Genomic DNA, 26,790 nt, shown 5'->3' on the forward strand with positions numbered 1-26,790 from the left:
AACTCTTAACTGGGTGAAGTGCTATTCAATAGGAAGAAAATTTACCAAAACAAAATATTAATCTGCCAGGCCTGGTGTCATGGCTCTAAAAATAACTCATGTGAAAACAATCCATATATCTAAAGCAAACAATTTAAACACTGGCATTAAGAAACCAGCTTTAATTACCCACTGATTCTTACCTTTACACATATATATGCCTCCATTTTTTATGCTCACTCTCTAGTGAAGAGTGATTGCCCACAAAAAAAACCCCACAAAATGTAAAAATAAACACATATAGATCTGATGATGTGTGGATTAAAACAAACAAACAAACAAAACCAACAAAACCCCACACACACAAAAAAAAAAAAAGAGAAAAGGAGGGTGGTGAAAAAAGGGCAAGCATAAAATATATCCTACCATAGCCCTGGCCAGAAGCCACCTCCCACCTGTAGTGCTAAAGACCAAGTGGCTCCTCAATTTAATCAATAGCTGTTCATTATGAGGATGGTGAATGAGGGAGAGATATGACCTCTTAGATAACCACAGCATTTCACTCTGGAAACCTTTTATTTATTTATCTTAACCATGAAATTTTCATGAGACCAGAATACATAATTCCAAACCCTTCAATGCTGGCTTGCCCTCTCCTTTGCTAAATGGATAGTTAAGTTCAAAATTACCATCATGAAGGGAACTGAACCGAGATAACTTTCAAGTGGGAATGTTTTCCAGAGAGATGGGAGAGATTTCTGGTTTTAGCAGATCCAACTCAATTGCACTGCTTTGCAATAGTTCCCATGTGAAACAAATGAAATGCATTCACTTGGCTTCAATTTAAACAACCTTTTAGGGAACAACTACTAATTTCTTTTACCTTAATGCCAGACTCTGTGAAACTCAATTTTTGGTACCATTATGTGTTTTAGGCTATTTTTCTCCTTTATCATATTTACTAAGGATTGTGACTCATGAAAGCGTATTTTTCTGCCCAAAATGCCTCAACTGCCTTCCATCGCCAATCGAAATCCTCAAAATGTTCATCAAGACTGGATACCTAGATAAATGTCAAAAAAACTTGCTGGAAAGAACCCAGAATTATCAAATTATTGTTTATTATCTTTATCTGGCAGTTGACCTACTCCTTGTGCCTCCTTTCAGTTGGAAGAATGCCAAACTGATGACAGGGTATGCTTAGTGCAGATACAGCTCTGCTTTCTGAAAGAGGTGAAAAAGACTTGAGCAGTTTGTTGAGCTCTATGTCATTTTTAAGACACTATGTTTTAGCCCCTACTACAACAGGATACTCTTTTGTAAATTACACCCCTAGCCCAGATCTACTCTTTGCTAACCTGTCCACCTCTTTCTGATGAGCTGCCGCTACAGATACCCAACAGCAATTTTCTGGACTGAGAGAGGCTTAACACATCCAGCAGCATTCCAAGTAGAACTTCAGTTCAGGCTGTGCCCCTCACACTCCATCACCATCCTTGCCACTTTTACTGTTTGCAGCACGTTTAGTCAGGATTTCTGAATTAGATTTTTCCTTCAGATATCATTATATATTTCATAAATATAAATTCACAGGTTTATAATAAAAAAAAGTTGATCCTGTAACAAGGTCCTTTAAGGGAACTGAATTGAAATACTATAAACATGAATTAAAACATAAAATACAAACCTGCAAATTAAAAAAAGCCTATCTCTATCAAATAAAAGCAATGGAACTTTCGGACTACTGTCCTCACATACAGGTAATCTGACCAACTAAGATGCCAACAATTTGGATTTCAAGCAAATATAAACTTCAGCGAAGAACACGTGTTAAAAGCAAACCACTGTATTCTTCAAAGTATGACCTCCCTTGGGAACATATCCAGCTTTTTTTGTCTGACTCGATTGAGCAATGAAGGTGTGTTGAAACACTTTACCTGAATTAAATATGATAGCTTTCCTTATAGGAAAAAAAATCCAACACACCATGAAACAGAAACAAATACTTCTGCTTATACCAGACCTATAATTTGAATACTATTAGGACATATTTAATATGTCAGAATCTTTTTATATGGGTACTTCAGTTGTGTAAGAAGGCACCAACAGCCTTTGATTTATATGGGCATGCACGTAAGCACACCAAACTGCAAATACACAGCATTCCTAAGAATGAAAATGGGAGATTAATATTCTTGGCTTTGTAAAAATGACAGATGGATATTTATCCAGGAGTCTCTGTATCCCAAGGACAAAACAGTTACTAGATAATGACAGACACCTTTTACACAGAGCTCCGTTTGGGGCTCTCTGTCTCCTGCGCTGAGTACGCTCAGAGTGTCCTGGCTGTCAGGCTCCCACCAGCTGTGGTGTCTCTCACATCTGTCCATTTTTGTGCTGTTGGTGCTCCCTGATTCTGTGGGTCAGTGAAGTGCTGAGAAATGTTCAGCTCCCAGCACCACAGAAGCTCCCCCTTGTTGACTCTCAAACAGAATTGCTGCCCCAGAGAGCCCATGTGAACTTTTGCTGGGTTTCCTGAGCACTTCTTCAAATGATTACTGTATGACACATACTTACACCAAAAGACAAGATTAAATTATTTCATTTCTATACTCAACACAGGCATTTGCACTCAGGTTTTATCTTGCCTCCTTGTCTGCCTTAACCAGGGCTGTCAGGATAGGTCTACCTGGTGACAAGGTGGCGTTCCAGAGAAGGCTCCAAAACCAGAGCTGGGAACTGGCTTCTGCACCACCTGACCCAAGCTGCTTCCCTCACAGCCTGCCATGGGATTCTCAAACTCCAATGAGTGAATACACATCAAGGTCTAACCTGCTGGCTACACCAGCAATTAACCAGTCAGCCAGCAGAGCATGAAGCAGAGCACAGGCTAAAAACTGCAGTTGAACCTGGAGAAGGAGCAGGCAGCGGCAGGACACCACCACGGCCCCTCACTGGGGCCTGGAGGCAGCTGTCACAGCCCAGGGTGACAGAGCAGGGCAGGAGGTGACAGAGAACAGCAGGGCAACAGCACCATGGGCCGGTGGCCAGATGATGACAGCAGTGCTCTTAAAGGCTGGAATACCAGTGGTACCACATGTAACTGTTAACAACAGCATTGTTATCCTATTAACCTTTGTTTTATTAATTCAGCAATTATGAGTGGACATATCAAAAAACCGGGTCAGTGTCTTACTGTCCCTGATAATTAGCAAGGAAGTTCAGGGGCTACAGGCAGCATACATATTTATTCACAATTCATATTAAAAAAGTACCTAAGGTCTAAATTTATTCTGCTGCACTTGTGAAAAGCAGAAACCTGAGCAAGGTCACTGCCATTTGCTAAGATAAGTAGGGATGACAAACATCTAGAAAACATCTCATGGTTTAGGGGAATTCAGCTAGTCTCTTGCCACAATATTTGCAACTTAGAAAGATGGTGAATGAAGGCTAAATAGGTAAAAAAAAATAGAGATTTCATTGAACTAAATCTCCCTTCTATGCTAGTAACAATGAGTATGTTTTGGGCGGAAGGAAAAGGAGTATGACTGAAGTTTTGTTAAGAATTCTTGAGTTCCACAAACTGCTGAGCATCCTGTTTTTTGAAAACTGCAGTCTTTCACACGCCTAAACGTCATGGGATACTAAGGCACTTTTGAGAACTTTTGACCTATGCCCGCTTATTCCTGGGAAGCAATTGATTAACATTTAAAGATCATGTGTCATTTCAGAACATTTCAATTGCCTTCCACAAATCTATCTGTTCATCACTAATATAGATCTTTTCTTACAAAAATCTAAGACTAGCCATATGCAATTACAACCTTAATATAATGAAAAAAGCATATGAGGGCAGGCAGTTTCACAGGATCAAGGTATCACCTTAGATTTCATATATATCTGTAGCAAGATAATGACCTGAGTCTTATACTCCTTTGCTTTCTTTTAATATTATACAATATTCAAACAAAGAATAGCCGTGCCTAATGGCCCATTAAATAGACAGTACTGAACAGCAATAAATTTTTTTGCAATTGATTTAACATCTTCAGTTCAACTTAACTGGCTATGAATAACATTATTTCCATTGCAAAGTATATTTAAAACATCACAAAGAATAAGCACATTTATTCTAAAATGAAGCAAACCATTAATATAGTGTATCCATTATATAAAAAAAACTTCAAACTTTACAGCAAATTAAAGAGACAAACACAGAAGAATAATTTATAAGAAAATTATGAAAAGTTCTGATTTACTTGCATCTAATGTCAAGGCCTTCCCCACTGTGATTCTCACTGTGACTGTATTAGGAATTCCTACCCCAAATGAGTCTATAAACTTGATGTAAAAAAAAACCCAAACAGCCACTTGAAGAAAAATAAAAAATCAGCACCTTTACCAGACTCTCCTTGCTTCTGTGCTCTTACAAAAGCTGTCTATATATGCTCTCAATGTGTCTCTGTATGTAACTTCTCATTTTCTGCACTCATTATTTAAGGACTTAGTGAATTTCAGTCATTTTAGAGGCCCACAGAAGTATTTTTCTTCTGTACAATCTTGTTTTACTTTGGACCAAGACACATGACTGATGCTCTGCCTTTGTTGAAGGAAAGCAGGTTGTGCTGGCAGCCACAGCAGAAATTGGAAACTCTTCCAAAACTACAGTTCTTTTATTTCTTTTCTCAAAGAGATCTACCACTGCAAATATGAGAGAGATGGTAATGAATGATCAATTAAAAGGAAGTAGCTGAAAAGAAAAATGTGTTCAGGAGAGAACCCATATGGAAATCCCAGAAATATAAGGGAGGCCTCCTTCTTGTATGGGGTAAAGTTTCCAGTGACCCAAGAGAGGCCTCCAAATCTCATTTTTTATTTTGTTTTAGATCTGATTCAGTAAGATGTTTCATCCTCCTGAGAGGATGAATCTGTTTTGTTAAATACTCATCCGGAAGTAGCCATCTAATCCTGCCTCAGTTTTAAGCAATGTGAAAGATAAATACCAGCTATGTGGAGTAACTATATTATAAAACTGCCACAAATACTCAAAATTTACTACAGTGTATCCAAGCCTTCCCCGCAAAAACCTCAAGAAAATACCTATGTATTCTCAGTGACCTATTTTTTCTTTCACAGTAATAAAGGTTAAAAGACATGGGATCATCAACTCAAGAAGCTCAAAGTAAAATAAGACATTCTTATTACCCTGCAACTTACTAAAGTTTAAGACCAATGTTAAGACCATGACTACAGTACCACATTCACCTGGCACTAAATTTTTATTTTTCATTTCATGCTTTTTAACCTCCAAATAAATTAAAAGTAAGATCCAAAAGTTGTCAATTTTACACCATTTCTAAAACATGCTTAGTAATTAGTGAGGACTTATTTTTTGATGCCTCAGTATGTTATTCACCCATAGCCATGATCAGATTAATGACTTCAGGATCTCATTATCATATTAAAGACTCTCAGCTGCTATAAACATCACTGTTCAAAAAAAAAAAAAACCACAAAGGAAGCACTAACTTTGTATTTTTAATTAACACTTTCAGAAGACACAGTCTTGTGGCCACATATACTGCCAAGCATGAGTGAGGCATTCTGTCTTTCCAACAGGGCCACACACCCTTTTGCTAAATATTTTACAACTGGAGCCGTTCTTCAGCCCCCATTTGCTGCATCTTTGCAAACATATGATCTATGAATGCAGTCCCTGCTGCAGGCAATAGTGTCGGTTCCAAATACGTCATGCTCTGCTGCCTCTTGATTTTCTGTTTCACAATCAACCCAGGGCAAGCCTCTTTTATAATAGGCCTAATTAACACGCTGTGCTCTGCTCTGCTTTGATAGAAAAAGAGATTGCCCAAAGAGTAGTTCAAAATCAGATCTCTAAGAAAACAGCCTTTGAGTAAAAATAAAACAAAAGCTTTCCAAATGTTGTCATCTTGCAGTAATTTAATCAGCCTGACTTTTTCTTCACGTATTTTAAAATAGGAATAACACCAGCATTTTCACATACTGTTTTCAGTACTAGGAAAGACGACATCAGGGGAGATTTGTCCCTTGAATAATGAAGCAGGAGAAAGGGGTTAAGCACCCTTACAGGCCATGAGTCACAAAGCTCATGTCAGAGCAGAAAAACAATACAAGAAGGGTTGGCCTCTGAATTTAAGATGGGTACAGTGTCATGCTCCAAATAATCAATATTGTTGTTCAGACACAACTTGAAAATTTTGTCCTTCTGATGTCAGCACTGAGGCCATTAGCAGTTAAAAACAATCAGGTCAAATGTTAGAAAAGCTGATAATAAATTATAAATTAATTACTGAGGCTGCATTCAATCATCGGTATCACTTCAACACCATGTGCATTTCCCCCTTTCATCAAAGAGATGGGACAGATGTGGAAGAAAGAGAGAAGGGTGACTAAACAACACAAGGTACAGAATGAGCTGCTGCACTATCTAAAATGAAATAAAGACATTGCAGCCTCAGTGACTAATAAAGGGTATCATAAAGACATTGCTTTTAAATTATGAATGGTAAAAAAAGTGCGTAGAATTGGACTGATCAATATGTTAAAGGAATGGGCACACCATTAGAAGAAATAATGCCATTTGTACGGGGACATACACTACACAATACATCACTTTTAAGGTTTGGAAAAGCTTAGCACTAAATGTCAGGGTAGTAAATATTATCACAAGTTCAAAAGTAATTGGGTAAATTGATGTAAGAACAGGCCATCAAGGGCTAATAAATGAGGGGACACCACCCTTGGCAACATGCTAGCAGTACCAAAGCAGCATCTGCATGGCAGCCCCGTTATTGTCCACTACTGGTGATAAAGTGGCAGCCTAACAGCCTTGGTCTGTCTTGGCATTGCTATTACTGTGTGTTCTACGAAACTTGGGAAGAAAAAGTGTAACTGCAAGGGGAAAGGAAATCTGCTCAATTAGACAGGCAAAATGCAGTGCTCAGGGAAGTCGGTCAGTCATCCGTAGTGCAGTAATGAGCACTCGAAACTAGAGCTCCTAACCATTCCTGGCTTGCTTATTTTTTAAAGAATATTTGATTTTGGTGGAATTGAGTACTTTCAGGAAAGTTCTGTTTAAAAGTCAAGTCAAACAACACTTTTCACACATCTATCCATGCATCCAAAAAAAAATCCATTGTCAGAAAAAGTGCAAGGCATTATTTCATTAGGCCAATATGTTCAGTTCAATAAACAAGACACAATTTTCTGCATGTGAAACAATGGGAAAAAGAAACCCAAACAGAACAAAAGACATGAAAACCAAATTGAGCTTTTAAAGGATAAGTGACTACTAAAGCCATGCATAATCCCCACTTCTGGAGATATTACTATTGAATGCCAGACTCTAGTCCCTCATAAGGGAATCCACTAGGTATCACTCTGTACCATTAAACAGAACCCCAAACAAACCTGAAAAGATGGTCAAGTAATGGAGAGATTCTTCTTGCAGTCTACAGAGCAATCTTATATGTAGCTTGGGGATATATCATTAAAAAAGAATAATTAATGAAATCTAAAAATGCAAAATTGTGTATTCATTGGTTTTATTTGAGAATGCCCCAGCAGCCATCAGTGTAGAAAGGCTGTGAGCAAAGTACTGAAGACTAAGCACAAACTGCCATGGGATCCAACCCCACCACAACTTTTAATAATCTCTCCTCTGAAAGAAAGCTGGATTAGTCCATTATCAGTTCTTAAAAACAACAAAACATGTAGGAACCTAATTAAAGCTCTAACCCAATCATGTTTGCATTGAAATCTAGAAAACAAGTGTAAGGAAGCATCAATGCTCCAGGAATGTTCTATATTATCAAACAAATAAAGAACGATCTAGAGAAAGGCATAAATAAAAGAAAAAATAATTTTAAAAATATATGAAAAATGTGAAGAAAGACACATATAAAGACAGGCATTCAGAGACTGCATGAGAATAAGTTGTTTGCCTGGTTAAGGGATGACAAAAAACTTATTGCTAATACAACCCACTATGGCATTTAGTAAGATAGAAAGGACCAATGATTTCTATTTGAGGTCGATGTACTAAAATAAATTCAATAATAAAGATAAGCTAGAAGTGTCAAATTCATCTTCCACTTAGAAAAATAGGAGAAATATTTTCTGCAGAGAAAACCACAAGATTTAAATATTCCGCGGACAAACCCCTTCTCAAAAAAAAGTAAAAATAAGTTCAAAATAAGTAAGGAGGTGGATGCTTGCTAATCATGCCATCTTAAGTGTTCTAAGTGTGCAGTACTACACAGAGATTAAAGGAAAGTTATCACTACCCTAAGAACATGGATCAGGATTTTTTTTATAAAAGTTACACTGGCTTTCATCATCCCTGCAATGGAGAAGGGAATAGTGATTTCACTATTTTTGGCAGAGGAGTGGGCAAGCAGCCACCTTGAAATGGTCCTCAGTCTGAGCTTTACCTCTTCCAGGCCATAAAACAGTCACTAGTGTTTTAGAATAAGATAGGAATCGGAAATAAGATGGAAACCTGCCATTTCATTGCACATGCGGCAGAAATAGATGCAGAAATTCAAAATTAGATAATGGAGTTGGGGAGTGTTTTTAAACCATTACTTCAGCAGATGGAAAAAGGCCAAGATTTGGGTCTTCTGCTCTGTCAGCAGAGGCTACCAAGACCGTTACCTGAATGAATGGATGTGTGATTGCTGTGCTCTATTTTTCCTGTATGTGTGAGCACACCTACAAGATCACGTCCTCAGGGGATGGAAAGGAGACTATTTAAGCATCTCATTCTGCATTCAAAATCTAGTTATTTCGCTTGGCCAAGACAGCAGAGCCACTGTGCATATGCAAAACAGAACTTTTATCACACCTATGCATTTTTCAGAGAATAGCTGGTTCTTTAAATACCATGATGGGCTTTTAGTAAACACACAAAGAGTGTGCTGAAAAGTTACAGCTTCCACGAGTCCAAGTTAAATGAAAGGTAACCCTTTGTATTTACTTCATATTCAAAGTGTCTTAGGTAGCTCTTATGTGGTAAACATATCAACCAATTTAATATATGATAGGAAGAATCATCTATAAGACTTCTGGAATAGGAAAATTTTCACCTTCCTGCAACCTCATCCAAGTTCCTGCACCACTTATTAAAATGGGTCATCCCATATTATGCTACAGCAGAGCAACAAAAAATAACTCAAAATGAAATGCAATATTCTTTTGTTAATAAGCTGCGTTATCTTGGTGTCCTTTAGAGAGGACAAGAAAATATAAATCCCATCATAAAAAACTATACTTTGTGTTGGAATAATTTGTCATAGACTACTTCCTTCAACCACAGGGATCCATTACCTTGGATTTGTACTCAGGACTAAGAATACCCTCAGAGGATAGTAAGAAAGGAAATACTCTGAGTGGGAAGTGTCTGCACAACAATATGGGAAGTGCCAGATACATTTACAATGTTTTATTTTCAAAAATACGAGAGGAAAAAAGAACACAAAAGAAATAAATGACAAATAAGGTGGTTACTTTCTAGAAAATGAAAACCTATCACTTGACTAAATAAATAAGATTTTCAAATGCTGAAAATGAAAGTCAGCCCTCACCTCAGGAAGTTCTTCAAATGCACATCAAGACACACACCTCAGATGACAAAATATTCTTCCCTGAAAGTACAGTGAGCTTGCTCTTAGGAAAAGCAAAGCAAAAATGGCTAGGACAACCCTTGGCAATCTGCTCTGCACATGAACAGAAAGGGATTGTTAGAGACTTCTTTAGTCAGGAATTTTTTAGCAGCTTATCTAATTGTGCTGCCACTACTTGGGAAAACCAGTAATATGGAGAAACACAACAAACTGAAAATGTGTTACTTAAGTTCTTTCAGGGGTCTCTTGTGTACATTAAAACATTTGTGTCCTGTTAGTGGTTACTCTATCTTAGCAGAAAGGCACATGAGTTAAAAAAAAGGAAGAAAGCACATTGGACATTTCTGCTATATAGGAACTGTAGGACATGTAGTGTGGTGTCACATTCCTCTTTGAAGTCATATTCTCATTTCAAAAAAGACTGAGCCTGTTGGTAATGAGGCATAATTTTTACAATTAATTCTTAATGCCTCTAGTAAAATCTGTGAATGTTTGTAGCATGTGGCACTGCATAGCAATCAATTTCACACATCCACCACTCATATTCCCAACCATAATTACCAAGTCTGTATGAAACCACTTGAGATGTACTGTCTAACTAAAGCAAAATAAGAAAAACCAGTAGGACTGGTAATATTTATTCTGGAAATTTTTGAAAGATGCAGTGTGGCATCTCCAATTTTAAAGGGCTGTCTGAACACCTTCACCAATTACCCTCAGAGGGGAAACCAATCCATTACTCATAGACTCCCAGGCTTCCCCTATAAGCAGGGATACAGCTATCAGTGTTGGCTTCCAAGTGATGAAGGGAAAAAGGGAACTCCTGAGTGAAGCACTCCTGAGCCTTAGCAATGAGATCAAGGATCAGCATCTAACAGTATTTCCTGAAAGAAAACTCATCTGCAGGAGGCAGGAAGGCAAACACCATGGTTTAGTTTCCTTCTGCATAAGACATACCGTGGAGTGCAAGGCATAAAGGTCTGTGAAAAAAATCTATCTCTGCTTAGTACCAGAAAAGTTATGCCCAAGTGGATCCAAAGGGGAATAGTAAAAAATTACAGGTCCTTGACAGGCAGATACAGATACATAAGCAGTCTGTGGCTCAAGCTTTCAAGACAGTGATATTATCCAATAACCACAAAGGTCCACAAATCCACAGTGGTCTCAGATGAGGAAGAAATCTTGTTTACTTAGCTTTTCGGGACTGTCCTGTAAAGCACCTTCAGAAGCTTAGACATCAATTGGAAAAATTTCTGTTATTTAAGGCTCACAAAAAGGAAGTGACAGGCAAGAACCCCCTCCCCACCACTCTTGATTCCAGAGCAAAATACTCTATCATTTAGGCAGCAGGACAAAAAAAAAAAAAAAAATGTGGATGAGAAGCAGAAGGAAGAACAACGCGGGATGTGTAAAGCCCCAATGAAATCTTGTCTTTACCCCTCCTATTTCTCAACTGATATTTCTTGATTATCTTAACCATGAAAATCCTTTCCTTCTGGAAAATTTAATGGGCCCTTTAATTCACTATGATCAAGTGAGGGGGGCCAGAGGTCACAAGCTAGTCTGAGGTATGCTCTGTACTTGCAGCTGCAAAATATACCACCAGCTGAAGAAATCAATGAAGATCTTCCAGTTCATGAATTTATGTTTAAAAGCCATATACAACAATGTGCAGTACAGGAACAGATAAAGATTGAAGCAAAGTTTCAGTGTCTCAGTGAACTTTGCTAAATACAATTTGCTGAAAAAAAACCCACTTCCAATTAGCTCTTTGTAGCAAGCCTCAGTCTTGAAAAGAGCAAGTGCTTTATCTGTCATGCAATTCAGTACCAAACTACAAATAAATTTTAAGCTACTTCATTCCTACAACTAGTTTTTAAATTTCAAAGGTTCCAATGCCACAATGTTTCAATGCATAATTACTCCTTATAAATTACAACAAACTTCTGCAACACAGAGCTGAAACGACAAATTTATAATTTGTTCTTTCATAAATCTTTAATATTATTAACCAGTCAAACAGATAATCAGTTTTGACATTGAAAAAAGTTCTGTTAAGAGTTCTAATCCAAAAGCAGTATCTACTAGAAAACACTCTGCTACTGTAAATGCTTTCAAAATACAAGCATATATTCATATTCTTTTGCAATAGGAAGTAAGATGTTTTGTAGGCTAATATTTTCATCCTCCTATTTCAAGCTATTTCCAAATAAAGATAACAAAACAGACGAAGAAACATATAAAATATGCTGGGAGTGCAGTAATCTCTAGGTTTGTTTTGTTTTTCAAGATCAGTGATCTGAAAACTCAGATAAGATGTGTTCTTTCTCAGATGGTTAAGAAGCTTTAGGGACTTAGGAGAAAGAAGAAGTTGGTGCGGGACTGCAGTTCGCTGAGAGCCACCCTCCTGGACTATGATCAGTTCTCATTACTCTGCTTGCCCAGTAAGGACTCAATATTCTCACTTACTGGACTCCTCTAGCACACCAAAATTCATGAAAATGAGAACTCAAAAAACTGATACTTGGAAGCCCTAATATTCCCACAGAAGCATGAAGCCTACAGTCAAACATTATGAAGGAATAGTCTCAAAAACCTGCTGTCCTTGAATAAAAAAACCTCTCTTGAGCTGTAGAAAACAGCACTGAATCAGAACTGAAGCACTCCAGAAGTTACTAACCACTTTAGAAAGGTACAATACCCATACAAAAGATTCTTTTTGATATAAGAACAGAAAAATGAGGATTGCCCAGTGTCAGAAAGTCACCACACTCAGCTGGGGTTGAAATCCTCACCTTTAACTCAGGAACATTCATCAGTCACCAACTTCTGAATTGCTTCAGTACTTGAAGACAGTGATTTAAATACTTCTAACAAATACATGACATGTCACATGACACCTTCCAAAGGCTGTTTTTTCTAAACTTTTGTTCAATTGCCAAGTTTAGTACTTTTCTTGACAAAATAGCAGTGTCCATTCTGACCATGGTCACAGGAATTGAGCTTGACCAGTACCAAGAGAAGCCGGTGTTGAAAGTGTTATGGCAGAAGAAGTGGTACTACTTCACATCCATTTAATTGACTTCTTAATGCAGAACTATCTCAGAGTAAGGGGGAGAAACTGGAACAAGAACATTTTTGCCAAGCAAAAACTGACAGGTGGGAACTGACTGAGGAAACTTCTGTAGTTAGTTATGAGAGAATTCTGATTTTTTCCAAGGGTATGTTGGGTTGGGCATCTAAGTTACAAAATCAGGAAAACCCCCAGACAATAGCTAAAAGAACAATGAAGTTCCTCAATCAGAAGGAAAACAAGATGAAGAGTATAGCTGAAGTGTCAAAATCAAGTCAATGCTGAGCTGAAATTTATCAAAGAGCCATGAAAGAGAATAGTAAGAAAGCTAAATAAAAATAACTTGTGCTGCTTCAGATGGAGGACCTGATGTCTTCCTCTTTTTTTCAGCAGAAGAGTAAAAAAATACTTTGAAACCTTGCCATGCCTATCACTGCTGACTCGAGGGCATCACACATCAATCTGCATCATAAAAAATAGGCTAACAGCTCCCACAAAGAAAACAGTATCTGTGTTATCAGGAGAGAGAAAAAAACCCAAAAACTAAAGAGGAAAGAAGGAATGTGGATATCCGCTTCTTGCTTATGCTAAGCCAACCAGTTCATCTTAATTTATTCATACAATTGCATCTCCCAAGAGACACAGCTTCGCTCTATTGTTCTACAATTTAACTGAAAAGCCATCAGACCTCAAAAAGGGAAGTTTGTGGAGGTTGTTGGAGAAGAAAACTAGAATATATCACCCTACAGAATACATGTGGCTACCTTATTTCAAGTACTTTCCTGCATCTTACGGAAAATTCAGAACAACTACATGGGAAAACAGTCTTCATGGACAACTGATCTTTCGGATTTCATTAGAGCACTTCGACCTAAACAGATTTTAAAGTCTAGACATGATCTGAGTAAAAACATGCTATTTTAATGAAAAAATACAGCATATAGAATGATTTTAGCATGCACAAAAATCCAAATTCTACAAATTCATAAAAACACATGAGGAAAAATAAAACCAACACTTAGGAGAACTTGCTTCTTTTGCAATTGTGATGCTCTGGGTGTACCACTTTATTTGCAGCTATAGTGTATAGCAGGATAGTGATCATTGAAGGATTGGGACTGTAAATTGTTGAATTTATACCACGAATTTTTTACAAGATAGCTTGGCAACTTCCCCTGAAGTATGAATATCTTTAAAATATGACATACATTTGTACTGCCTAAGGTCTATTCCCATGCAATAGAAGTGACTTCAGCAGTAATGAACAGAGTGACCTCTAATCAACCAAATTTGCCCTGCTCTCAGAATACCACATAAATCAGTTACTGAGGAATTGCCAAAGTCCTACTAAGTGCTTGAAAGCTCTTCCTAGATGGAGGCAACAGAATTAAATTTAGGATGTTTTTGGATACCAGTGTCCAAACTCCACATACTGTATAACCATGTAATGTTCACCCCAAAACCAGTGGGTTTATTACTGACATCTATAAAACATGCTCCCAGACTCTTAATGTTATTTTACACAAAACGTAAAGTATCTCCCCATCTTTCCAAATATTGAGTTTTATAGATAAATCAAGGCCTTTTCTAATCAACCTACATTACTCACTTCACTCATGTGAGAAATCTTGCATGAAATTTTCTCTCCACACTGGAGATGCTATAAGGAAGTTATTTGTAAATGCCAGCTTTCACCCAACATGGATGAATTCCTTCAGTTTCCTATAACTGACAAATGTTAAGTCTGACAACCTTTATTTGCTTCTTCTCAAACAGCAACTCTTTGCCACCACTGACAGCTTAAGCAGCTACTTCCCCATCCTTACTGTGTTGTGCTGGAGATTTATTTTTGGCTGGGTCTGTTTCCCAAGCCCATTCACGTCATGCCCACACAGACACTGCATACCAATGCAGGGGCAGGATGTGAGGGAGAAGCGCCGTCAGACCATGGCAAAGGCTGCGTCTGAATGACGCTGCGCAGGAGGCACAGCACTGCCCCTCACCTGTGTGCAAAGGCAGACAGGTTTGTTTCCCAGGCTTCACTGAAGCGCCAGTTGCGGCACAATTATAAAAACAGCAGACCACGATGAGACCTCAACCACGGTAAAAACCAGGCCAAGAACTGTTTCAGGATTTGTTTTGCTGCTCTCTGTGGGTACACTGTAATTAGCTGGTTATTTGCAGTGGAGCTGCAAATATATCATTAATCTTTAAATAAAGTATTCACGTTGCACAATTTCCCTCTTTCACAAGGGAAAGGGTTTGATTTTGAGCATGTGAGGGTTAATACAGTACAGTGCTTGAAAATTCTGTTATTGCTAGGTGCTGTCAGCAGTGTGAATGGTCAGAACGCCCAGGTGAAAATTCCCCCATCTTTGTATCTCTTCATGGATCCAAATGAATACAGAAAAACATTCAAGATACACATGCACAAAACAATTGCAAGAACAACTGAAGATGAAGCAGCATTTTCAGAAAAAGGGAAGAGCTTGAAAGGAAAGACCACATATAAATTTTAGAAAATATATATTTAAGGAAGCTATGCTGGAGAGATTTAACCTAATTAGTTTATTCTTCTAGAATCAAACAATTTCACTGAGGCAACATAATTTTTGGGATACAGGACAAACCACAGAGAAGTACCCTACAACTCACAGTACTTCAAATGTGGTATTTGCCATTAAAATAATGCACATGCAAAATATGCAGTTTTGTTTGTTACTAAGTAACTAACAAATGTACTTAGACACTTTGGAAAAATAATGAGAAAAAATGTTAATGTAAATTAAGTTGAAAATGGAAGAGTTTAAAACAATGATTTTACTTTCTTCTGCTTTTTCTATAGAAGATTTTTCAACACTGAATTTTGAACAGTGCCTTGTAACTCTTAAATTATACTGTTCTGGAAAATGATTAAGGTTTTCCAGTTACGCTTCTATTGTTCAAACTCAATCTCATTAATTGCATTTTGATTTTTCAAAAACATACACAAAAGTACATTTTTGTACATTTGAATTCTGACTTGCTTGGCATTGCAAGTATTTTTTATAAAACAAGTTTTCCAGTATATTTAAAATACAGCTGCATTCACAGAAAGAAGCTATGCTACACCAATGAAAACACACTGCATTGCTTGCCTTCATAGATCAAAGCGACTGAATAAAATTATTTGAAATACAGCTCCTTCCAGAGGCTATTAAAATTGCATGAGTTGTTTTTTGGTTTTTTGTCTGGAGAGACTGGGAGGAGAAGACTTTACAGAGTTCTCCCCCCCCCTTCCAACTGGGCAGGAAAAAATTGCCTCTTTGATTGAAGCAGGAAAAAATTGTGTTGATGCTTCCTAAGAAATCTGAACAGGATTATTTTTAAGTGTTTTCATTAATTACATGGTAACCTGCATTCTTTGGGTGGTGAATAAAAGAGGAAAAGCATTTATTTCCCATAGAAACAACTGCCTGTCAAACAAAGCATAAAAAGACAAAAGGCAGAAACACTGTTTCAGCTTGAATGCCTTAATGTCACCATTTGTCATGCAGCACTTCCTCAGAAAACCCCCAAGTACAGTTAACTCTGCTCCTCTTTACACCGTGCACTTTCTCCGTTGGTACAGGATTAAAATGTGCCCGGCCTGACGATGAAACAGCAGAGCCATCGCACATTGTTATGCAACTCACTGTCTGCAAGGGTGGCTCGTAGCTCCTTCTTTATTCAGCAAGTGCCAAGTGCATGTTTAATCAATGTCACAGCTCACCACAGTGTGCAACTAAAGCCACTGTCACTCCTCTCTTCAGATTTGCCTGGCTGAGTTATGCAATGCTCCGAAGAATACCTTGGAATTCTTTCCAGAGGCTCTGAATGCAGGTGGGTGACAGCGTTCCAACTACTGCCAGCAAAGCAGACCTCTTTTCATCCTTTTTCAGGCTGGACTAAAATTACATAGTGTGACTGCACGTAGTCCGCTGCATTTGGAATTACAGCATGTCAACGTGAGAAAGCCTCTTCAGACGGCTGCCACAAAGAGTAAATCAAAGGCTGGGTGTTTCTGAAGTCTTAATAAATAACTAAGTATAACTGCATAAAACCAGAAGCTGTTTGTATTTTTTTTTTTAAAGACAAAACAGAACAGCAAGCATTTTGTTGCTCTGCATCAGCTAAGGAAAAAAAAGCCTCAATTTTAATGAGAATTAGTCAACAGTGAGGATCATTATGAGAAAGAGCTTTACTGTTTTTTCGACTACACTTGCTTTAGTGGATTATTGAGAAAAAACACCAGTCATTTGGAAGACTGCAACATTATTCTCTTCACTGATAAACTTCTTCATTAAGAAATTGTACGTGCTCCTATCTGGTCTGTCTGAGAGAGGAGAGCAGCCCCTTCATGAAGATAAAAGCCTGGCTTGCCACTGAATTGACGAGTAAGAAGCATGTCTGATGACATTTTATTCCTGATGCAATGTAGGGTAAGAAATACCTTTTTTTTTTTAACCTTTCTGTAAGATATGTGAGCTGATGACATTAATTAGAATCACAGCAGAAATACCTTAATCTCCAATGATTAAAGCCATTTGCCAGGAAAGATGCTATTGCACTATAAAATGATTGTACATCTTCAGTAAATTGGAGTGATCTGAAGTAGTAGAAATCCACATCAAATTTCAGATCAATAAAGCTAAAACAGCATAGCAGATTACATACAAGATGAACACCAATGAACAAAATTTTACAGGGAATATATTTCTAGAAGATATTTGACTACAAATTGAGAGTACAAGAGCAGCTAAGTAATAGAAATGACCTGTCAATCTCCCTTCTGCAACCAAAACAATATAAGAAATCATACATGCATCTGTAAATGTCTACTTGAATTCTTAAGCTGCATAGAATGCTGCTACTATAAAAGTACTACCATCCTGTGGCATACTGCAATGATCAGCATACATAACAACCACCTTTATATTTCAAGGGACAGACATTTTCTGAAAAACGTTTACTGTTGCATAGATGCCCAAAAGCTGTTCTGTTAAACATGAAATAGGATAAGATCTCACTTGCCATTGCCTGCTTGGAGCTCACTGGTAAAAAACAACTGTGATACTGTATATTAAGGAGGCATATTTTCTATGTTTGAAAATAGCAGGCATGAATATTTTCAACTGTTTTTTTACATGACAATTAAATATTTAAGAAAAGCTAAAAATGCATATAACCTCCCCAGGCATTTCAGAGTATTCGACAATGCTCACATGCCTGCTTTCACCAGTACCATCTTTTATAAACAAATAAGCTGGCTTAAGATAAATTTTAAATATCTTTTGTAATAAAGCATACTAACTGACTTGGAGCACCAAGCTGTTTTTCACTCCTATCAAATCTGTACCTACAGAACATTTATTTTTAACACAGACATTTTCATACAAAAAGAAAACAAAAGACAAATACAACTCAATAAACACAGCATTAAGAAATGCTCTATGAAGAACTACAGAATTGTTTTTAAAAAGATCAAATCTTGCATGTTTGTCAGACCAGATTTACCATTTGCTTTCTTTTTTCTAGCTAGCTGCCAGAATACTGGTGAAGGCATTTGCAGGAAAAATGGGGACCTCTGCCATCACAACACTAGAAGATGTAAAAAGGCAAGAGGAGAAAGAGGAAAAAGAAGAATCTATTTTAGCACTGCTTGGGATTATTGGAACTGTGCTCAATTTATTTGTTATTGTTTTTGTCTACATCTACACTACACTTTGATGACATTTTTGAAAGCCAATTGTACAGCACAAAGTGCAAAGACCTGCAATGGTAAGGATGATTTCTAAATTTAAAGCAAAAAAACCTACCACTCTCTGAAAAGAGTATCAAAAACATTCCAGAGTGAAGTGTCTGGCTAAGGGCGCTGCATCAATGACTGCAAAGTGTACCTATGAGCCCAGCTAGGGTGCTAAATTACGTAAATGAAGGCAGACCAAATACAACATTTCGTTGGTAACAGATGAAATCTGAACAGCAGGATCAGAGACAGCACTGTTTTATTGCCAGCAAACATGCAAGACAGAAATGTAGCCAAACACTGAAAATAATCAGAACATAGACAGAGATAAACTCAATCTATGAGCAACTATAAGCAAGTCCCAAGCTTTCTATGGTTTAGTGCAGTCTGTCTCTTCATAGCTGAGGCCAGAAAACAGGCAAAAGGGTTTTTTATTTTCAGGCCATAATTTAGGCTTATAACTTACACTAATGTATAGTAAGTGTGGAAACAGGAACACTGTTATACTAGAAGTTGTAATATTATAAATAAAATTTTAACTATTGACTATATTCTGCAGCATTTTTGTTAGTCTTGTGGAAAGCTGAAAAAGGTTAGATTTTCTTGCCTTTACTAAATCTGTATTTGAAATCATCATGCTATATTAATAATGTGCTTTTCTAATTAAAAATACTTTAAAATGGTGTGAAAAAATTATAATTTAGTACTTCTTTTAAGACATATTAATAATTGCAATGACACACTAATACATATTCTCCAAATGAAAAAAATCTTAAATTACCTTTTCTATATTATCATTTTTAGAATGCGTTTAGAAGAAGTCAAATACAATTCTCATGTTTTCACCCTGATGCTTATTTTCAAGTAAAACATATCATGCAAGGATTTACAGTGTGGCATGGAAAACAGGTTTAACCTCTGTCCAGAGAAGTGTACTCTCTCTGGACCAAGTTCTGAAGAAATTTTCCCTTTTTGCATAGTCTATGATTGAGGCCCAGAATTGCAACTCTTAAGCACACTTCACAGAACATACTATTTGGCTACTGAAATTAGTGAAACTAATTCCACATATTCAATTAAATCTACATATGCCTTTAAACTAGATCCAAAGCTGCAGACAGACTGAGACCATAGAAGTTTTTGTATACATGAATGTATCTCACATGTACCTTATCATGAAAATTACTTTTGAGACCTTAGGATTAAAAACTCATTAAACAAATAACATGAAAAAAAGTAAAAAGAAACTGATTTTAATAAATACTTTTCTTACTATTACCTGTGTCACAGAGGAACAACAGAGCAGCTGCATTTCTGAATATCAGCTGTATTTTTTCTAGGCTACAAAATGACATCCAGTCCCTCCATAAAATGACATATGAAGAAATATACCCCTTATATAGGTGACAGCTTGTTAGTGTATAGAATTTGGTAACTGCTAAACCAACTGAGCCTTTGGAAGTCACCCTGAAACCAGTACATGCATAGAATAAGGCCAGAGACCTAGAAGAGAATGAATTTGGCAATGATATTTCAGTCAGTTGCACACTGTAACACTGTCTTATGGACAAATGAGGTGGAAGATGGTATATTCTGGTTTTGCAACTCTGAGTCAATACTTGCTCAACTAGAAGAAATGATAAACAGGGCTGAGGCTGCACTGGAAGGAAGCACATGCAGACAAGAAAATTTATTCACCAGCCACAGTCTTCAGCAAGTCTCTAATAAATGTATACTTATTTTCAGTATATGAAACACCAAAGCATTCTGTAAAAGGTACATTCTAGAGGAATTATGCAGGTTGCTAATGTTTATTTAAGACTATTTAAGAACAGATATTACCATTATTATTTTTTCAATGTACTTCTTATGTGTAGATACTTATGGATATTATTGCATTTAATCTCATAATACCAGGATATTTGAGATGGATCTCTGAAATGAAATATTACAAGAACCTGAAAAGTGAAATTCAGGTAGAAACTACTGCTGTTTATTTTGATCCTGAAGTTATTTAAAACTTGTCAATTCTGTGAAATAAATAAACAGTTTTATTTCGTATCATCTCAGTGCACAGCTCTCTTCTCGAAATCGTGATTCAACTAGTACAACAGCATTACAGTGAAATACTGCACCTTTTTTTGTAAGCTCTGCAACAGCAAAATAAAAACCAATCCCAAAATTATAACCAAATGTGGCAAAGGGTCAGTATGATTACCAGCGAATGAGCTCATTAGCATTAATGAAGGTTAGGAAAATTTTTAATTTCAGTAATTACATGCTGTCTATCTAAACTGCCACTGTACTTCTGATTTCATTTATAGCAAAGGCTTTGATCCTTAGAGGGAAGTCACAGGGTAACATTATCATTAGATTGCCTCAGCATGCAAGTTACATTTTGTTTTAAAACAGCAATCCGACATCCTTTCTTAACAGGTCATACCTGCAGGCTATACTCGCGTGGACCTAAGTCTAACTTTAGTTAAATAAGCTCTAATAAACGGCTTTGGTACTTATACATTTAATCCAATATATGCTTCAGAATTTCACCAACAAAAAATATCTCAATAGCAACTACCTCTCATTAAACACAGCAAAAAGTCAATAGTCTAGGGAAAAGCAGAGTTGCATGATGATTCAACATTTACACTGCAGCAGTACCGTCACACTCAGTGATGGATGAATACAGAGCTCAGTGAACCTGCCTCAGAGTACTCAACATACTCAGTGTTCAGTGGGACTGGATAACTTGACAGAAAGTAAAACAACACCATGCAATACCTTGAGAATAAGTGTGATTACTTGAAAAGAAATACTCATATCTTCAGCAGACCAACTAGCGCTGTTCATGGTCTGAGGCCTGAACAGCATTACTTCAATGGACTCAACTAAGAAAGTTACATCAAAAGAGGCAGAAAAAAGAATGCAGCACATTCACATTCGAAAGATTTGTCCACAGTACTGATTAGACAAAGTCCACAATGAGGTATTTGGCAGCAGGATAAAGCAGCACAACATTAATGAATCCACAAGTCCATGACGTGGTAGTATTTGGTAAACTATGTAGAGTGCATAAAAATCAAATACTGGACTCTCATTAAGTGGAACACCTTGGTCAGTAAAGACAATCCTTTTAGCAAAACCCTCCCACAGAAATGCATCATCTCTTCTCAGCAGTCAAACCCAGGAAAAACTAAGCTCATATAACACTGCAAGCTATGCTGACCACATCACATGGCATTTTGTCCACCAAAGAAGGAAAGGTGCCTAAGAAAGGAGCATGTAAGCAAACCCCAGCTAAAACTACAGTATCATGTGTTTCCTGTAAGCCTGGAAATTCAAACAAGAAGAATTCAAGCAGAATTCTTGCTATGAGGTCTGTGGCTTTAAACAAGTCTAAGTCATCTCAGGCTTTGCTAGTCTAAAAACATTACCATTAAAAGACTTCCTAATATTGTGGTATTGACAAATCCCAACTTCACTAGGCTCTTAACTGTTCAAACCTATTAAAAAATAGACAGTCCTTGCCCTGTTCTAAAAGTCACTTGATTTTCCTTCTGTTTCATGATTCCTTTGCACTGTCTTGTCTCTGTAAATCTTGTTAGCCACAAAAACTATTATAAATACTGCTTTCTTCTCTCCCACTTGCAAATACTATTTTACATTAGTTTCCATAAACCTATCAGTCAAATAACTTGTACTTGTATTAGCAAAATCTAGATCTTCAAGACAGTCATGTATGGTCACACGTTTGCTGGGAACCTCTTATTGTACAGTGCAAATTTTATTGCTGCGCATTTTGTTCAAGAAGAGAAGTGCTCACATATTTGAAAGAGTCCCTAAAATCTTTCAAAGGAAACATGCTGTATACAAGACAAGAGTGAAAAGGTTTCACATGACAGTTTTTAGTGTGAAAGGTGCATATATGCGTGGTAATGAATATAAGCTAGATGTTTCACGATACAGAAGTTAAAAACTACATCAATTTCACAAACGTAAATGTGAGTTAAGTCTTAGGAATAAACACAGGTATAATAAAGAAATCTCACCATGTTGCAAAAATAAACCTTCTCATTTACAGAATGAAATATAATAAAAATTGCAGTAATGCCATAACAAAGCACTAAACAAACACCAAAAATATTATCAAGAAATGGTGAGGATTACAGCAGCTATTGCCCCTTGTGACAAGAGCTATCTTGCATACTAAGGAAAGTTCTTCAAGGACAGATAAACCTTCCTTCTCTACAAGAAACAAGCAATTATAGAAGTCAATTAAAATTATTGTAAATTATTGCAAGGACTTCACAATCACCTTACTTCGATGCAGATGAAGCTGCAGAACATATCAGAGCAATCTGGTTTGTACTAATCTGGTTCAAGGTGAGGTTTCTAAAAGATTAAATGTTATGTGAGCACGGCTTGTCTAATCAATATTCCTTTTATCTAGAACTATACAGATAACAATCTAGTCCATGTATGTCTTGGACAAATTAAGCAGGATGCCAAAATAAACTTAAGCAACAAAAATGCTAGATAGATTTACAACTGTGACACAGGCCAATCTGTTGAAAGAGTTTTGCAAGATGGATGTGCCAGACCTGTAGCTAATTGAACATGTGTAAAAAAATATAAAATTCACATCAATACCAGAATACTTATTGTCTTGTATTACCACAGAGTTACCAGCCTACTGTGCAATGAAAGAAAAAAGCATGCCTGCAGCTTCATTGCACATATTTTATATCAAAATTCCGCCCCCCCCCCCCGCCCCAATTTTATGTGTATGGTAGATACATATAAGATATGTGAAGATCACTATTATTCCAATAATTACAACAAAAGCTAAAATCTGGCAGAATACCTTCAGCATAAGGGTAACCTTTATCTGGTCCCATCAGTACCCAGTCAAATCTGAGAAAGTTACAGGGTTGCTGAAAATCACTAATTTCTGTCATCACTGTGCTGGGCACATCTTGTTCCTGCTCAGGTGCCAGAACCCAGGAACATTCTGTTAGTGTTCTTTTTGCAGCACTCTAATTCCTCAGACCAGCATATTACAGGAAGAATGCAGTCACCTGCTTATTCCACACAGAAGTACATTTTGACAATAGAAGTTGCACCAGTCTGAAAATTAGAATTCCATATCCATGAGCATTACTACCAATGCTGTTCCCTTTCCTACTCTCCCTAGGCTACTGTTCAGCCTTGCTAGAGGAAACACAGGTATTCAAGATAAGTTTGAAATTAGATAAAGCTCTATCAGGAAAGACTCAAATCTGTTCTACTAAATTGCATTGGTCTTCAAGATCCTAAAAAAGAAAATAAAAATAGTAGTAATAAGAAAAAAGTCATCTCTTTATCTGAAATGTTTGAACCATAAATGCATTAAGGGAAATTTTCAGTCCCATAAGCATTGTACCAGAACCTAACACAGCTTCAGAGCTTCCCAACCTCCTCTTGTGTTAGCTAAGTCTGCTGACACTCAGTGTCAGTGACACTGAGAGCCACAGCATCATGTGCAACTTGCACTCATTCATGTGAAAATTATCTGCCTGCCTTTCAACTCAACAGTAATTACTGCACTGGAATTATGCCTTGTTATCACTAAGACAAACTGTTTTCAGGGGTTCCTTCCCAACTAAATGCATCTGGCTCAAATATTGACAAAGAGAAGACATTCTTTCCAGAAGTCATCCTTTTTGCACATTTCCCTTTCATACTGCTATCCTACTGTGCTTCCAAAGACGAGCCTGACTGTTGTAAGCCTGCAAAATTCTTATTTTTAAATCCAGGAGAGCATTGTTAATTATAGAGTTTTATAGACTTTTGAACAAATACAGCAGGAAACATTCATATTGCTTTGATCAATCAAAGGATAACAACCCTTAGATTTTACCATTCTAAACTTCACTAGAAATAACCCCATTCTTTGTGAACTTGTAAACGGAAGGGTAGTTTTTATTTTTTTTTCTCTGAAAAGCAAGGTTTTGCTTTGCTTTAATACAGTTTAACTGCTACATTGCTCACTCTTTCCTAATTGTTAATGTACAGGCACAACATTTCAACACCACCTGCCAACCACAAACAAGAGTAGATCAGCAGTGAAAAACATACCTAAAATAAACGTTTCAGCCAAACTTTGCCTCTTCTTTGTATGATGAGAAAACAAATGGTTCCTGAAAGCCAAACTAGTCTGAACTTCTCGCCACCAGCCACATATCTCATCTATTCTATCAGTATCTGACTGTTCTCTCCCAGTTAAAGGTGACTTACACAGACAGATACATTCTTCTACTGAAAACAGGAAATGGCAATTTCAGCAGCTGTGATTCATCTGTAACTCAGGATCAGCTGCTTCATCCTTTAGATAACGTGGCATTTTTGCCAGGCCTTTCAATGACTCTTCCTTTTCCTCAACAAAGAATTTATGAGTATCTGTTAGAAAGATCACTTTATTCTTTTACTTTATAATGTCCTTGATTGCTTTACATTGTTTTTTCAACTGCAATAACAAGCTTGGTCTATCATTAGTTCATTTTCCTCACTGCAGTATGTGCCAAACAGAACCAACAAAATCATTGCAAAATTAGGGTGAGGTGTCAATCTGCAGACTAACAAGTGAAAGATCTTAATATTTTTATTTTTACTCTAAGACCCCAGTAGACTTTCTGAACTAGTTCCATTCCATCAGACAAGATTATGTAATGCCCTAGTTTAGTACAAATTAAAAGAGCCACATTCTTGTTTTAGTTCTAAGTAGCTTTGCAAATACTTAAGATAGGGATAATTTCTCTTCTACCTCTAACATAAAATGTATGCTGTAATTCAAGGAGCTATAACATTGTTTCATGAATTCACATCACCACACCCTCCAACTGGCATCCCAAAGAACTGCACTAATGTGACAAAGACATCAATCAATCGCGCTAAAAATAGGACAGGCAAAATAAGCTCCAAAACCAAATTACTCAGATTTGCAACAACTCCTCCAGATACTTAAGGATTAAATCCATCTTTATAAAAAAAGTAACTCAATAAAAATCCAACCTAAGGCTCATCTCCACACTAAAGCCTGTCATCTAGTGAGACTGAACATAAATCACAAACCCAGTCTGCTGATTTTGTCATTAGTTCCGCACAGGCATTTGCTTAATTCATACTGCTTCACACCACCTTGTAAAACTGAAATGGTTTCCCCCAGCCAGGTACAACATACCAGATGAAAACTATCAAAGCATTTTGGTTTTAAAATTAAAACCAGAAATTTAACTAACTTATAGAACTCATTTACTTTTCTTTTAAAAAGCTCAGCAATTTAACTGTTCCCATATATATGAAATATTTTACAGTTTTGATAAGAGGCTTATTTTTGTACTTCCTAAATAAAGGAAAAAAGCTTTGATTGAAGTAGAATTGCCCTACTATGTGCAACATTTACCAAACTCAGGTATGCATTTCCTCAGTTTACTTGAAAATTGACATTTTTCTTCACACTACGTTTCATGGTGTTGTATAAAGTACTCCTTTCCTCCATGTATCTTCTGTAGAAGAACTAACATGCAAACTTTTCAGAAGAAAACACCATTTTCCTGTTAGTTTCAACAGCTAAAGAACTGAACTTCAAATTTAAAGACATATTGCAACAAATGTGAGCATTTCAACAAGATTCTGTCTGATGATTCTGTTTTGTTTTCTAAGGCTCAAGTGAATGTTCCGTTAGTAAAATTCTAAACTGGCAAATGTACTGAAACAAGAACCCCCTGTTGTTTCTGCAAAACCTCATTTGACAGAAGTTAGGCAGCTTGGATTTTGAAGGAGGCACAGACACATTACCTGAGTCGTTGCGGAGGTACGATGACATGGCTGGGATGAGGCAGGACTGGCTGAGCAGCTCCAGGAGAATGGATGGAAGAGCACTGCTGTTTTGGCCTCTCCCCTCGTGGCTTGCTTGAGTCTCTTCATTTGATGTACTCCCTGAAGGATTTATGTAACTGGCAAGAACCTGAAATACACCATAGTATTTAATCAAAGCTGATTTATTTCAGTCAAAAGAACTTTGACTTTCCTTAAGATGCATGCCCTAACACTTCACTAACTGTTTTGCAAATTCACTTCTGGTATTTATTTCAGCAGGCTTAAAGAGGTTTCAGAAGAATTTCTATACAGTTATTATTTATACTTTGGCTAAAGATAAAATTATGTAACTGTTAGAATTCTGAATTATTTTAGGAGATCAACTAATATGAATTTTGACAAACCTGCTGAAATTACTCAAAGCAAGAGTTTGCCAGCTCAGACCTGCAGCT

At 37.0% G+C, this 26,790-nt stretch overlaps 1 protein-coding gene across 3 annotated transcripts in view; it reads right to left on the reverse strand.

The window, feature by feature from the left end:
• Positions 1-26,790, reverse strand: part of BIRC6 (baculoviral IAP repeat containing 6) — a 175,574-nt gene that overhangs the window by 24,462 nt on the left and 124,322 nt on the right. For all 3 annotated transcript variants that reach the window (XM_084202068.1, XM_084202069.1, XM_084202067.1), the window contains one exon: positions 26,318-26,486. In XM_084202068.1, the coding sequence (XP_084058194.1) occupies positions 26,318-26,486 (169 nt within the window). The remainder of the gene's footprint in view (positions 1-26,317; positions 26,487-26,790) is intronic.

Source organism: Fringilla coelebs (assembly GCF_963513975.1).
Source record: "Fringilla coelebs genome assembly, chromosome: 3".
NCBI lineage: Eukaryota > Metazoa > Chordata > Aves > Passeriformes > Fringillidae > Fringilla > Fringilla coelebs.